We start from the raw sequence: 16,010 nt of genomic DNA on the forward strand, positions 1-16,010 counted from the left end.
ATATGATATGATAAGCTTTGGATTCAAAACCAACTATTATTTATACTTTATCATATTAACTTTCATTGAAGCATATACATCTTACAAATCTGAAATGACAGCTTGAAATATTATTTCTGTGACATGTACAAATGTCAGAAAAATTATCCAACTGCACTCCAAATATACACACTACTGCACCATTGCTCCTAGTAAGATGTATCTGGCATCACTCAAGCAAATAAGAGCATTCTGTTTTCCTTCAGATTAAACAGGTGAAAATAGCACTGTTAAGTAACAGCACATTTACTTCTGAGAATTCAGGTGGCCATTCACTCTGAGGCTGTTGATATATCTTGAAAGAATATCATACTGAATAAACATGTTTGTGCCTCATTAACTTTTCTCATACAGAAAATCAGTTAATTGCATCTTTGGACTTGGGTTTATTGAAAGATAAAGCATATAGAATTTAATAAAATGATAATTATAATTATATAACTATATAATAATTATATCTGCACATAAATATATAAACAAAAATAATAACATGAGATTGTGTTTCTGATAGGCATAGGCATAACCTAAATCCCTGCAGAGAAATCCTCTAACCATGATTAGTTAACTTTGGTCTTAAAAGCTAAATAGAAGTGAGACTACTGGATTTCCAGCTGATGTCACAGTGAGATCGGAGCAGGTCTCCATGCTCCCACACTGAGTTCTCCCTGTTAGAGGGCTCCGAAAGGAGCTAAAGCCACCCTAGAGGGGTGGTGAAGAAAAGAGGGGTGCCCTGCAGGTCGTGGAGAGTCACAATCTCTCCTGCTTGATTCAGGGCTTTCTTCCCTCTCCCTCACCTCCTCACGACGAGGAGAAGAGGCAGTTAAAAATGGCTACTGTGAAGCTGGGACAGCCAAGGCAACAAAGAAATCACAGGAGTGGTGTAAATGAACAATGAATGGAACTGGGTGAGATGATTCCTTTTTTATCTAAATCCTAATCCTAAAAAGAAAAGAGGAAAAAAACCCTAACCCAAACTATTTGTTAAAACAGTGAATAACCACATAGAGAAAAACTACAGACCTGAAAGAAAGAAACTAAGAGGGGGAAAGTTAAAAATTTCAAAGCACAGAAAATTGGATGGTTAAATTGGACAGGCATTATTTTGGAAAGGCATTTTAAAATGCTGGATCTATTTACTTTAATAATTGGCTTTGCTTTTATAAATCAAATTAAAATTTGATTAAATACCTGTTAGAACTGAGACAATGCTGAAACCTAAGCTGAGAGTGCCATTTACTGATGAATGAAAATATACCATACTCTATAAGCCTGGAAAAATTTTGATAAGAAAAATAAACAACATTTGGAGAACTGTGGTGATATTTACTGTTCTATACTTATCTACTCTATGACTATGGGAGGTTCAACTGTGAGAACAAGGAAGATACCTAAATAAAGCAACATCTGAATGCTAAGATATATTACTAAACCTATAAAGGAGATATTTGGAGAGCTTCCTGGACTACCTGAACATCTGATGGAATAATCCTGGGACATAAAAGAACTATGACTATTGTATTCTTTGAGGAGCAACATTAGGCCTGAATATATGTTTTTTTTTATTATTGAATAAGAGCAGACTTTATCAAAATAAGATGAGATGCTCTACATGAGGAAAATCAGTGGAAGTTCAAAAGAAATACTGTTGATGTTCCAAAGCATTGATACTTTGGACAAAGAACTTTAGGGAGATAAAAAAGTTACTGCAAGGCATAGATAGGAAAATAGAAAATATTTTACAAGGGACAATGAACAAAGATCAAGATGTCCAGGAAAGGGAGGAGACAACAGAAAGAATGGAGGAAAAGACAAAACACACAAATCAGCAAACAAAACAAGGAGAAGGAGAAGACAATAAGGATTATAATGACTAATGAAATAAATCAGGGAAAAAGTATTTTAAGAGATTTAAAAATGGAATTGAAAGATACCTTTGAAAGAGAGATAGGGGTTTTGGCAGATACTCTGGAGCAGTGGTGGGTTTCAAAAATTTTTACTACCAGTTCTGTGTGTGTGGCTTGGTGGGCATGGCAGGGGAAGATTACTGCAAAATCTCCATTTCCTCCTGATCAGCTGGGACTTTAGCTGATTTTATTTTATTTTTAAATAAAAGAATAAAAGCAATAATTAGAGGTTGAAAGATGGATTTAATATGTATGTTTAAATAATATGGTGATTGATGTCAGGATGGAGTATTGGGATTATATCTTAATACAATATGTGTATTACATTAGGATTAGTAAGGATAGCCTGACTAAATAGAATAATTGAAATAATTAATTTGAAAGATTAGAGGTTGAAAGATGGTATTATTATGCATGCTTAAATAAAATTGTAATTGGCATTAGAATGATACATTGAAATATTGAATAACTAAATAATGAAGGACTATATCTTAATGCAAATATGAGTATTAATTTTAGGAGTATATAAGCATAACCAATGTAACAAATATTATTGATATCAGTATTATTTTATACCCAGATGCCACACTGTTCATGTATTGATGTTGATGTACAGTATATATAAAAATAAAGAAAAAACATAATAATAATAAAAAAAGAAGTAAAACTGCTTAATACTTGGCTTGTAGTCTAGACCAGCATTTCTAAACCTTGGCAACTGTTAAGATGTGTGATTTCAACTCTCAGAATTCCCCAGCCAGCATAGAAACTCTGGTCTAGACTAATAACTCAAAAGATGTCTCAGACAGAACGAAGCCATTATCCTGAATAGTCTTTGGACTGCTGAGTTGGAATTAGTAGGTCAAGTTAATGCTGAGTAGTTATGTCTGTTAGAAGTAGTTCTAAAATGATTGAGAGAATAGGTTCAGGGGGTAAAGTCCTCTTATCTTTTATGAGCCTCCGAATAAAATACTTAGCTAAAATTTGGTGTCAAGAGACTAAACTTTTTTGGATTTTCTAAGCCTCACCCTCCAACTCACCCACAATGGCCTTCCATAATTTGAGCAGAAGTCACGATTAAATACTACTGAATTCTATCCAATGTGTATAGCCACAATTGTAGGCTTAACCTTTGTTTTCCTCCCCACCCCAATTCTACTTTTATTTGTCCTTATCATTTGTTTCTGTCTGTTCTGAAGCAGAAGAGTGTGAGCATCAGGACAGTATTCCATGAGCCTTTCGTCTTTATTTTATACTGATGATGGAAAAGCCCTAGTTTCTATTAACTTTTCTAGCAACCAATTAAAACAGCCTGAGTTCACAGATTTCCTTTTTATTTTGTTTTTGGGATGTGTACATAAGAAATTGGGGATCTACTACTGTGGGCTGCAAACAATTCAAACTCCTTTGTATGTTTGAGTCCAAATCCCCTGAGATTGTGCCATTAGAACTCAGCCTAACCCATAAAACAATGGTGATGTTATTTCTGCTGATTTTTTTTTTTTTTTGAATGAGGAAAAGTCCCTGATAATGCTTCCTATACCTAGAAAGGTTTATGAGCAAAAAACCTAACCTTCTGCAAACTGGAAAAAAAAAAAACCCACTTAAAATATTGTCTCTGTCCTCAGTAAAGCAGTAATGGTATTACATCAGTATCCAACCTATAATGACCATTGGAATGCAACAACTACAACAATGTAACAATAGTTCATGAAACCAGCATTTGCTTTTCCTGGCATACACCTAAAAAGGATCTTAGGACTTGAGGTAATACCAACTTGCCTTTCTTCACAGTTGGATAAATAAAATCAGAAACTGTAACAGATAAAGAAGAAAATACACTGAAATTGGGGGGTTTTTTTCTGTATGGATGAAAACTCTTAAATCTTTATTGCATCTAAGAAGAATTTGTAAGATTTCAGATTATAATTTTAAATTCTTCACTAAATAATTAAGTAGCTTGCAGGTGATAAAAAAAATTGCAGCAAGAAAGAAAAAAATTAGAATACAGGTAGTATTTGACTTACGACCACAATTGAGGCCAAAATTTTTGTTGTTAAGTAGGACATTTGTTAAGTGTGTTTTGCCACATTTAAAACCTTTCTTGCCTCAGTTGCTAAGTGAACCATTGCAGCTGATAAATTAGTAACACTAGTTACTAGTGTTAAGTGAATCTGACTTCCCCAACTTTGCTTGTCAGAAAATTGCAAAGGTGATCACATGACTCCGGAACACTGCAACCGTCATAAATATGAACCAATTGCCATATGAACACATGACCATGGGGATGCTGCAAAGGTAGTAACTGTGAAAAACGGTCATAAGTCAGTTGTTTGAGTGCTGTTGTAACTTTGAATGGTCATTAAATGAACTGTGGTAAATTAAGGACTACCTGTATAGAAATCATTAATTTAACTTCATCGTTTAAGTGTACTTTCTATCTGGAAGGCTCCATTGCAAAAATTACATTATTATAAGTGGAAGCTCTCTTTTTTTCTGCACTCCCAACTCATGAAGATGGATTTGCTGTTTTGGAGCAGCAAACTTATTTTATATGTTATCAATCCTTGATGTTTTTTGATGATGATGCTTTTTCCCATCTGAGAAAAGGAAAGTCAAGCAATGTGGAGACATTTTTTCTGCCCTACTGAATTCAAACTTCGGCTGAATATTTAAATTGATCTAAGACGCATTTTTCAAAAATCAAGATTATGCCCAACGTGTACAAACAGTGGTTTACCTGATACTATATAATACTTTCCCATTTTTGGAAATCCTTAGAAGCTTGTTGTCTGTTGTAACATCGTGGAAGTTTGCACCTTTCTCGTTGGCAAAGAATAAATCGGGTTTCCAAATAGAGTCCAACATTGATGGATCCAAATCCAAGGAGTCATCAGGGTATTCACTATAAGCAAGACGGGAGTCGTTCCACTGCTGCCTCAAAAAAATGTTCACTCTGTAGTCCTATAGAAATGTCAGATATACCAATTATTTAATCTTTTGTTCAGGTGACTGTGCTTTTAGACTTTGAAACCTAGATGAATTATTGAATTATCTGATACAATATGCTTTATGTTAGTCAAGGACAATCTCGGAGTTCTTGTCATTATTGTTGTTATTGTTGTTGTTGTTGTTGTTGTTAACCTTCAATTCAATTCTCATTCTGGAACTGGTAAAAACTTAACAGTTCATGTCCTAACCAAGGATCTAAGAGCTGTTAAGGTAACATCTGGGTATATAGGCAGTTCCGAGTAAGGTGGTTTTTTACAAAGTCAGAATATTTAGGTCTAATAAATTCAAAATTCCCATGTATCTAGGCAACCCTTTGGATATTGCTCCAAGGGCTTCTATTACTATCGATACAACCTACTATTGAGGACCCAGATTATGAGGACAATAAGCTGACTTTGTATAAATATACAAAAGTATGAAGGCTATTGCTTAACGCATTGTAAGCAGCCCTGAGTCTCCGGAGAAGGGCGGCATATAAATCAAATTTTTTTTAAAAAACCATTGATTTCTTCCTCCACAATCATTCAACTTCAATTTGCACCTTGCGGTATTTCATAGTTTTTTGTAGCTGTTTCTCTTCAAATCATGCATTACCTGTGGACCAAATGTCTGTCTGTTTGGATTCAAAAATCCCACATTCTCCTTGTTGTTGTTGTTATTATTATTATTAATCATTGTACACTCAGCCAGATGTTCAGACCAGTGGTGGGTTTCAAAAATTTTTACTACCGGTTCTATGGGTGTGGCTTGGTGGGCGTGGCATGGCCTGGTGGGAGTGGCAAGGAAAGGATACTGTAAAATCTCCATTTCCTCCCAATCAGTTGGGATTTGGGAGGCAGAGAATAGATGGGGGCAGGGCCAGTCAGCATTTTTACTACCAGTTCTCGGAACTACTCAAAATTTCTGCTACCAGTTCTCCAGAACTGGTCAGAACCTGCTGAAACCCATCTCTGGTTCAGACCCAGGTTTGGCATTTTTGTCTACCTATCGAGTCCTAACAAGGACCTGGGATAGGCAGATCTGGATGTTTGATGGTGTTATATGTACCACCACAGGATACAAGCTGTTCCCAGTAAAGCCGCCTTTTAAATTTAAAATTGACTGATGGCAAATTTTTCAGTACCAATGGTGTATTGTTATTGTTGTTGTTGTTGTTAATCATAAAGCTATGGAGTGGCAATTTTACCTCATTCTTTTGAGGTACCAAAAGAACCAAAAAAAAATTAAACTCTGACTGTATCATGGAGTGCAACTTTTCATTTACCATATGTTTTATTGATAAAATTAATAAAATTCATCTATTCAGCATAGTAGAAACATTATGAAATGTAATTAGTATTCCATAATAGTGAGAATAAAAACTGTCTAAACGTTATAAAAACCTGCCAGAATTTTAAAGACTAATTTTGATTGCCTCCTCATTGATTAATTTGCAAGTATCTAACTAAGCATTCGTACAATATATCCAGCAGAGTAATTTATAAATAAACATTAGCTGGGAATCTTTGTGGAATATTTATTGACCTCAGTACAGTGAATGCATTTTGAATTATTGGAAGATAAACACAGTCTGTCCTAGAAAGAATTAACATTTGATAACATTAACATTTTGTGCTATGCTGAAAAATTATGTAAAATATAGACTGAGTAACTTTAAGAGTTTTTTCTCCCTAATGGTACAAGATTATGGCATCATTGTGTAACAACAGGCAGAATTGTTTGATGTGGAATGTCTTTGAAGGTGGGTGGAACTTGTTACTGATTTTTTCCCCCAGCTTTCAGTTGTTTCTTTGAGAATGAGAAATATTGTATGAGTGAGTCCTGACATGATATCTGCTTTAAGGCTACTATGAGGGTAGGTGGTATTTTGCTAAAGATACATGGGGAGCAATATCATGAAGACCCACCAGTCTTAATCTTCTTAAAGAGTTATCTAATTTCATTTTTAAAAATTCAAACTACAGTTTATTTATTTATTTATTTATTTATTTATTTATTTATTTATTTATTTATTTATTTATTTATTTATTTAATAAATTTAATTTATATACCGCCCTTCTCCTAGAAGGACTCAGGGCAGTGTACAGCCAGAATAAAACACACAGATATAAAATTTAAAAAAAATTTAAGAAATATTAAATAGTTTGGCCCATATCTAATTAAAATAAAACTATCCGTTTTGGACATTTAAAAATTAAGAGTTAAAAATTAAAAATTAGGCCAGCCCGGCTTGTTGGAATAAAAGTGTCTTGAGGGCCCGGCAGAAGGTGCATAAATCGGGAATCCTCCGCATCTCGGGGGGCAATTCGTTCCAGAAGGCAGGAGCCCCCACAGAGAAGGCTCTCCCCCTGGGGGTCACCAGCCAACATTGCTTGGCCGATGGCACCCAGAGGAGCCCCTCTCTGTGGGAGTGAATTAGCCGATAAGAGGCTATTGGTAGCAGAAGGCGGTCTTGTAACTACCCAGGTCCTAAGCCATGGAGCGCTCTGAAGGTGATAACCAATACCTTGAATTGCACCCGGAGGACCACCGGAAGCCAGTGCAGCTCACGCAGGAGAGGTATTACATGGGAGCGCCATGACGCTCCCATAATCACCCGTGCGGCCGCATTCTGGACCAGTTGGAGCCTCCGGGTGCTTTTCAAGGGGAGCCCCATGTAGAGAGCATTACAATAGTCCAGGCAGGAAGTGACGAGGGCATGAGTGACCGTGTGTAGGAAGTCCCGATCCAGAAAGGGACGCAACTGGTGGATCAGGCGAACCTGATAAAAAGCCCCCCTGACCATGGCCATCACATGTTCTTCTAAGAACAGCTATGCATCCAGAAGGACACCTAAGTTGCGAGCCCTCTCCGTGGGGGCCAATGACTTGCCCCCAATAGTCAGAGATGGCACCAACTGACTATATCAGGATGCCGGGAGCCACAGCCACTCGGTCTTGGATGGGTTGAGCTTGAGCCTGTTTTTCCCCATCCAGATCCGCACGGCCTCCAGACACCGGGACATCATGTCAAGGGCATCATTGGGGTGGTCCGTGGTGGAGATGTACAGCTGAGTGTCATCAGCGTACCGGTGGAACTGCACCCCAAAACCAGGGGTGATCTCACTCAGCGGCTTCACATAAATATTGAACAGAAGGGGCGAGAGGACCGACCCTTGCGACACCCCACACATAAGGTACCTCGAGGTCGACCTCTGGCCCTCTGTCAACACAAACTGCGACCGGTCAGGGAGAAAGGAGAACCACCGCAGCACGGTGCCTCCCACTCCTAACCCCTCTAACCGGTGCAGCATGATACCATGGTCGATGGTATCAAAAGTCGCTGAGAGATCTAATAGGACCAGGACAGAGGAAAAATCCCTGTCCCGAGCCCTCCAGAGATCATCAACCAATGTGACCAATGCCGTTTCTGTGCTGTACCCAGGTCTGAAACCTGACTGGAATGGATCAAGATAGACCACTTCATCCAAGTACCGGGGGAACTGTCGTGCCACCACATACTCAACAACCTTCACCACAAAGCAGAGGTTGGAGACTGGACGATAATTCACTAAAACAGCCAGGTCCAGGGAGGGCTTCTTGAGGAGGGAAAAGCAACCCTCACTCAAAGAAGTGTTCATAATCCTCTGGAGCCAGCCTCATGTAACCTCCCGGGAAGCCAGCATCAGCCAGGAGGGACACAGGTCCAATAAATATGTGGCCGCATTAAGTCTACCCAGAATCCTGTCCATGTCTTCGAGAGTCACTGGGTCAAACTCCTCCCAGATAACACTCTCAAGACCTTCCTCCATCACCCCATCTGAACCTACCCCATCAGAGTCCAAGCCTTCCCGAATTTGAGCGATTTTGTCATGCAGATACTGTACAAAGTCCTCAGCTCTACCCTCCAAGGGGTCTTCCCACGCTCCCAGGTGGAGCAGGGAGCGGGTCACCCTAAACAGGGCGGCTGGGGGGTTATCTGCAGAAGCGATAAGAGCAGAAAAGTAGTCAGACTTTGCCGCTTTTATCGCCACTAGGTAGGTCTTAATATGAGACCTCACCAGTGTTTGGTCAGATTTGGACCGGCTGGCCCTCCAACCACTCTCTAGGCATCTTTTCTGGTGCTTCATTTCCCTCAGCTCCTCAGAAAACCAGGGAGCCACCTGAGATCGGCACCGGATCAGAGGCCGCAAAGGCACGATGCGGTCCAAAGCTCCAGCAGCCACCAGGTCTTCAGCCGCATCATGAGCCAGAACTGAGGGAATGGCCCAAGCTCCGTCTGGAACCTATCTGGGTCCACCAGGCACCTGGGGCGGAACCACCTAATCAGTTCTGCCTCCCTGCGGTGAGGTGTAGCGGTTTGAAGGTCAAGTCAAAGGAGAGAATGATCTGACCATGACAAGGGCTCGATCACAATATCCCCTATATCAAAACCATTCAGCCACTGGCCAGAGACAAAAACCAAGTCCAGAGTGTGTCTCCCCATGTGAGTGGGGCCATGAACTAACTGGGTCAGGTCCATGGCCATCATGGAAGCCATGAACTCCCGAGCCGCCTCAGACGTTTCACCAATAGATGGCAGGTTGAAATCCTCTATGACCATAAGCCTGGGGGTATCAACTGCCACCTCGGCTATCACATTGAGCAGCTCAGGCAAGGCCGCCGCCATGTGGCAGGGAGCCAGGTACGTGATCAGCAAGCCCATCTGGCCCCCACGGCCCCACTTCACAAGGAGGGATTCACATCCGGCTATCTGAGGCACAGTGGCCTCCCTCGGACCAAGACCTTCCTTTATAACAACCGCCACCCTCCTGCCCCTCCCCTGAGACCTCGGCTGATGGAATGCGCAGAAACCTGGTGGGCACATTTCAACGAGGGGGACCCCCCCTCCAGGCCCAACCAGGTCTCCGTAATACCCACCAGGTCCGCTTTCCCTTCCTGAACGTGATCACAAATGAAGGGGGCTTTATTTACCACGGACCTGGCATTGCACAACATCAATCAAAGGCCTGGGCCCTGAGGATCTCTGCAGTTAAGATAGTGCTTAATTTGTTTTGTTTTCCACATATGTTCATCCTAACACAGGGGCCCCCAACCCCTGGTCATTGAGCTGCACAGCTGGAGATGAATAGTGGGTGAGTGAGCGAAGCTTCATCTGTATTTGCAGGTGCTCCTCAGTGCTAGCATCATTTCCCCAGCTCCACTCAGATCATCAGACATTAGATTCTCATCGGAGCGTGAATGCTACTGTAAACTGCATGTGAAGGATCTAGGTTGCATGGTCCGCCTTCCCCTCCTCTCCCACATCTGTTTGTCTTCCACGAAATTGGTCCCTGGTGCCAAAGAGGTTGGGGTCTCCTGCTCTGATGGCTTTTTGGATATAAATGAATGGCACAAGTGCCAGCCATAATCACCTGTTCTTTAGCTTTCCAGCTGAGCCAGAAATGTGAAAGTGTCACCTGCTCCATTGAAAGTAATCTTGCATTTGAATGGATTTACATGTCTGCATTTTGAATGAATATATATATCTATATACTAGCCACTATCATAATCAGTCATATGTTGAGTGTAACTGTAGCAGATAGGGCAAAGTTCTTGTAATGAAATATACTTATTTGAATTTTAATTATTTCAACAACATAAGAATTTAACCATCAACCCAGGCATAGGGAGGCATTCTTTTTACCCCATCCCATATTGAAAGTGAGTGCAGAATTGTTTGGTTATCTAGAACCTTTTGTTATTTACAATGTATTCACTATCAAGGGATAGTTACCAGTTGCCTTCCAGATGTAATTTAAGCTTCTTGTTAAGAAGCTTAATCACTATAAAATCATTCATGGCATAAGAATGATCATTTTTAAGGGAATTTGGGAACTCTTGTCTCCCAAGAGTTCATCCAATATAATCCGGCAGATTCAGCATGCTCCATATTCCATCAAATAAGGTCACTTCATAACCTTAGAGACCCTCTGGAATAGCATTCCCATTCTGAGTGACCCCTGTTCTGAATGGTCCTCCACACTGATGTTACATAAACAAGCTCTTAAAATGGACTTGTCCCCAGGCTTTGGGCTAGAGCAGATAGTGGATGTTTCTGGAGTGCCTGTTTTCTAAAATTTTGGTTTGTTTTTTTTATTTAGATAGTTCCCTTTGCATTATTTGGATTGTATTTTTTGTAAAAAAATTTTTTTTTACCAAATTCATAAACATGTACATATATTTTGGGCACAACTTGAGAAGAAGTCAATTTTTTTATTTGAATTCACATGAAAGTTAAGAATTCTATTTTAAAAAGAGGGTAGGGAACATTTTTAAAAAATATGGTTAGACTATGTGATAAACATTTTCAATCAGGTAATTATTTTAAAACTTTTATCAGATCATTAGAGGAATACAATTTCCTTAAAACAGAAGCCGATACATTCAGTTTTATTTTTGTTACAGTCTTTGAATTGTCTAATTTAGACAATTAGTTCAAATTTAGTTTAATTTGAATTTAAATTAATTTTTCCAGTAGATTCACATTCTACACCTTAGTATCATTTCTGCCATAGGAGATGTCAGTGGATTGTGATATAAATAATAGGAGAAAAATTGAAGTCTGAATATGCTGCATATAATGTTCTTTAACAGACATTGAATGAGACAGATTGCAATTTTTTTCCCTGCAAATGTTTTAATCTTTGGCAATGCCAAATCCTAAAATGAGATGTGAGTGAAGTGAAGATTGTTTTGTTATTTTAGCAGTTCCTAAGAATAATCTTATGTACAAGTGGAATCTGCCATAGCATCTGGAAAAGCTTTGGGTGATAACTTTTTGAGGATAAGAATCTGTTTGGATCTTCCTGAGTACATCACAGGTAATATGTCATCCTAAAGTGGGTATAATCGAAGGATAGTTAAATATTTATATTTATGGGCTTTCTAATCACAGTTAACTGTTTGGGTCAAACAGATTTAGGAAGCCCTGAAGTTTTATTTCTTTCATATGGCAATAAAAGGATACTTTCCATCAGAGAAAGATGAACAATGACTAGATGTTTTATACACAGGTTATGCAAATGCATACCATATGTTCTTGTGTAAATACACATCTGGATAGCATGGAGTTTGTTCTTAAAGTTACTTATCAGGCCATAAAATTCTGAATTAACTATTCTCACTACTGTCTGATATTTATGTTTAGCAACAGACACAACACAGATTTTAACCTGGGGGACCAAATGTAATTTTTGTTCCAGTCAAACAGAAAAAAGAGGTTGTAGAAGTACCTTTAAAATAGAATCATTTTTAATCACAAAAAAAAATTGGAAAATCATCAGAATTAAAAGTATATAGTCCAACAAATGATTCTCATATCTAATTTCCTGGGAGCTTACTCTCAGATAAGTGATTGCAATGCTAAAGCATTCAAATTTTTATAAGCCTTTTAGAATCATCAACAAAAATGTTCGTGGATATCAAATGTCATTCTTGCAAATTAAACTTTTTCCTCCTGTCCTAAGTAACAGACTGGAGGATGAACTCAGTGCATTGACACAACCTGACAAAGGTGGGCTGAAAAGGGATTTCCTTTGTACTCTTTGCTATGGAGTACCTTTTTCATAGATCAGCAAATGTCCCAAATTAACCAAAAGTGGATTTTGGCATAATCCTTTTAACAACTAGTCCTTCTCATGTGTAACCCATTATTTGGGGGGTGGATAATCTTTCCCCATTCCTACTGTTATTAGGCTCTTTATGACCAGGTTGGCTAGCCTTCAGTCACTGGAAATAAAAAAATATAGTGTGAGTCAAGTGTTTGTATGTTGCCCTCCATGCAATTACAACTGTATGCAAACAGCATTCAAATGTAAATAGGAGGTTTTCACAACTGTAGCTATCTCCCCATTGTGGATGTTCAACCCTTGTCAAATTCTGTCATCCTCCATACATCGAACCTGGATCTAGGTTGTAAGGGAGTCAACACTTCTTACAGAGGTTTTCATATACCATTACTGTTCTGGAGTAAATGAATTTTCACCAATATAGCTAACTCCCAACTGTGATTTTTTTCAACACTAGAACATGGGGCATGGTTTCAGACATATAGTAGGAAGGGAAGATGGGTAAGTGGATCCTATCTCTTATTTCTCACACAATGGATTATGAGTGTGGGAAAGAATTAAAAGGGTACAATTAAAGTGGCTTATATTTTATCATGTAAGGTACTTTCTTGCTATATACTTTAGTATCTAAGACTAAGAATATGCTCTATTTATCTAGATAGTAAGATATTATATATCAAGGTAGCACATTTTCTTACAAGAAATCTTCTTAAAGTGCATATTTCTATGTTACACTCTTTGAATGTATATGTGTCCAAAGCAAGGAGTTTTAAAAAATTAAATTAAATGGCAACATTATTTAATTCTTTTAGAATAGCTGCCTGGCAAATTAGTATATCAATAAAAGAAATAAAGTAAGCTGAACTCCTGAATTCCTTGACAACATTCATACATATGTATATAAAATGATTAAAACTGGTACAGATATAACTTCTTAAAGCTGTATAAAATATAGATTTATGATTTTGGTATCTTTGGGAATGCTCAGTCGTGGCAATGTGTTAAAATGTAGCAGCATGTTATTTTAATAGCTGTTGATCTAACAAATGTTGGCTTTCTGCCTCAGAAAAACACTTAACATAAAAATAGTGACACAAAAAATTGGAAATACTTGTCATCTTGCCAAGCATTTGGAATGAGGACAAAAAGGCAAGGAATAAAATGAAAAAACCACACAAAAGCCTAGTGCATTGATTTAAAATGTGAATGTATATGAATATATATCAAGCCCAATTTTAAAAATTTCAATGCAAGAAGTTTAGAAACAGAAAGGTTGTTTAAATTTAAAATTACAGACAATATGCAATTTAAGCTTTTAAACCCACATACATTTATATTTGTTAAATCCATCTCAAATAAAAATGAGAATCAAAACAAAAGTTTCAGGAGAAGGATTTTTTTTCTTGCCAGAAACAATAGTTCCCGATTAAGAAGTGGGTTTATATCAACAAACTATGAGTAATTTTCAATTTGCATTCACTTTCCAATTTTACTTCATCCAGTCATATTCAAACACCTAGGCAAATAGGATACTCAGCAGAATAACTTCTGGAAGTCCCAGGAAAATTTTATTATATTACAATGCTGTTTATCATATCATTAGATTGACTTTATAAAGCAAAGCGAATGAGTAGTAGCTGATGTCTGCCTTCAACAGCATTCCTTCATTGAGTTTCAAATATATTTATTGGTGAGATGTCAGCTTTAAGAAACTCAGCCACAGACATCCGAACAGCACTGAACTAAAACGATCTCCTTTGACACTATCAGCAGGTATGTTATAATTTAGCAAATAAGGCAGCCGAAAGTCTTGGTTCGAAGCTACTCCAATATTTAGCTTTTTTTTTTTTTTTGTTAGTTGAAAAGCAGTAATAAACCCACAATAGATGCACATTATAGAAACAATAAAATGCAATGGATGAGTCTGATTAATGCAATCAGCATTAGTTCGTGCAAATATCGTCATTGAATGCCATCTTGCAAAGCCAGTGACAAGTAGAATCCACGCTACTTCAGTTTTTAAAATTTCATTATCACTCATGCTCACCTATAATCAGGACTAGGACTTTCCTCACAGAATCCTTCCTTACTTAGAAATCTAGTTAAGGGTATTAATGTAAGTTTTTTTGGGTTTTTTTTTGAGAAAGATTGGAGAACTCAGGCAAAAAGGATCTTTGTTCCAATTGGTTTTCTGCTTAGGGTTATATGATAATGTATGATAACAAGGCAGAACACAATATTGCAAATACATGCTAAGTATAGTATAAGGCTGCTGCATTGCAGGTGCAGGCTGCTGATGTCATCAGGGGAGATGTAAAATGTAAAGAAGTTTTCTGCTGTTGTCCCAGAATGGAAGAAATCCCAAAAGTATGGGGGAAAACTCCCCCATACTGTTGTTTCAAACTAGCCTCTAAGAAGCAGGAGCTAATCTCACATACTAATTGAGACACATAACTGAACTGGCTCACAGACTCATGCTTAGTGATAAATATAAATGTGTGGCCAATTTGTGAAATCCAAGGCATGGTTGATCCATGAATTTAAATAGTATGATCCTTTAAAATGAAGAAAGCTAACAAGAAAGCTGACTTCCGGTTTGCTGTTTGTCGCTGCCAGACGTCCCTTTGGGATCGTCAGCTTCCATCGCCTGTCAGAGCCGCCTTCACAACGGAATGGCGGCTCGAAAAAACTCCGTTTCCATGAGGAAACGGAGATAGAGCCGGCAGGGGTGGGTAGAACTCTCTGCGGAGTCCCAAAAGTTTTTCCTTTACTTTTGGGACGGAGCGGATGAGATGCCCCGTATCCCCAGCCGCTGCTCCGGGCTTTGGGAGACCTCTGCTGATGCAGAGCTAGGCGTCAAAAGCAAGCCTGCAAATTTAACAGACTACCCAAAGAAAATGTGAGCTGGACCTGTAATACTGAACCGCAAGTATTTTACTGATTTTTTAAAAAATTACTTAAGAGAGAGGAGGAAAAGAAAGAGGAAAAAAAGCCTTTTAAAATGGCGTCGGCTGGAGGAGAGGCTGAAAGGGAAAGTCCTTCCGTTTTCTATTACTACAATGTAGCGGAATAAATACCACTGGCTACATTTGTAGACAAAACTTCGCTCCTGTGTCTTTTTCTCTTTTTTTTCCCTTGGAGACTTGATATTGTTGTTGATTGGAAAGAAGTCTTTTTTTTTTCTTTCTTGCTTTTTTTTTTAACAAAGCCTGCCTGGGCAGAAACATGGCACTGAGACTCATAAAGTCAGATAAACAAGAAGGGGGGGGGGATTCCCCCACCAACAACTTAAAGGAACAAGTCTTAACTCTTCAGTCTCAGAAACCTGATTTTAATATAATAGAATTTTTTATAGAGGAGATTGAAAGAAGGGAGAAGATTGTGAATCAGCAACTTGAAAAATTTAAGCAGGAAATTAAAGAATTGGTGAAATCTAAGTTTGATTTTTTGGAGAAAAAATTCTTAAA

The 16,010-nt window shown here is 38.3% G+C and overlaps 1 protein-coding gene across 6 annotated transcripts in view; it reads right to left on the bottom strand.

Moving 5' to 3' along the window:
• Positions 1-16,010, bottom strand: part of GLRA2 (glycine receptor alpha 2) — a 294,664-nt gene that overhangs the window by 247,392 nt on the left and 31,262 nt on the right. For all 6 annotated transcript variants that reach the window (XM_034435027.1, XM_034435018.1, XM_034435011.1 and 3 more), the window contains one exon: positions 4,684-4,907. In XM_034435027.1, coding sequence (XP_034290918.1) covers positions 4,684-4,907 — 224 coding nt within the window. The remainder of the gene's footprint in view (positions 1-4,683; positions 4,908-16,010) is intronic.

The sequence above is a fragment of the Pantherophis guttatus genome, chromosome 5 (assembly GCF_059756535.1).
Source record: "Pantherophis guttatus breed Tessera chromosome 5, ASM5975653v1, whole genome shotgun sequence".
Taxonomy (NCBI): domain Eukaryota; kingdom Metazoa; phylum Chordata; class Lepidosauria; order Squamata; family Colubridae; genus Pantherophis; species Pantherophis guttatus.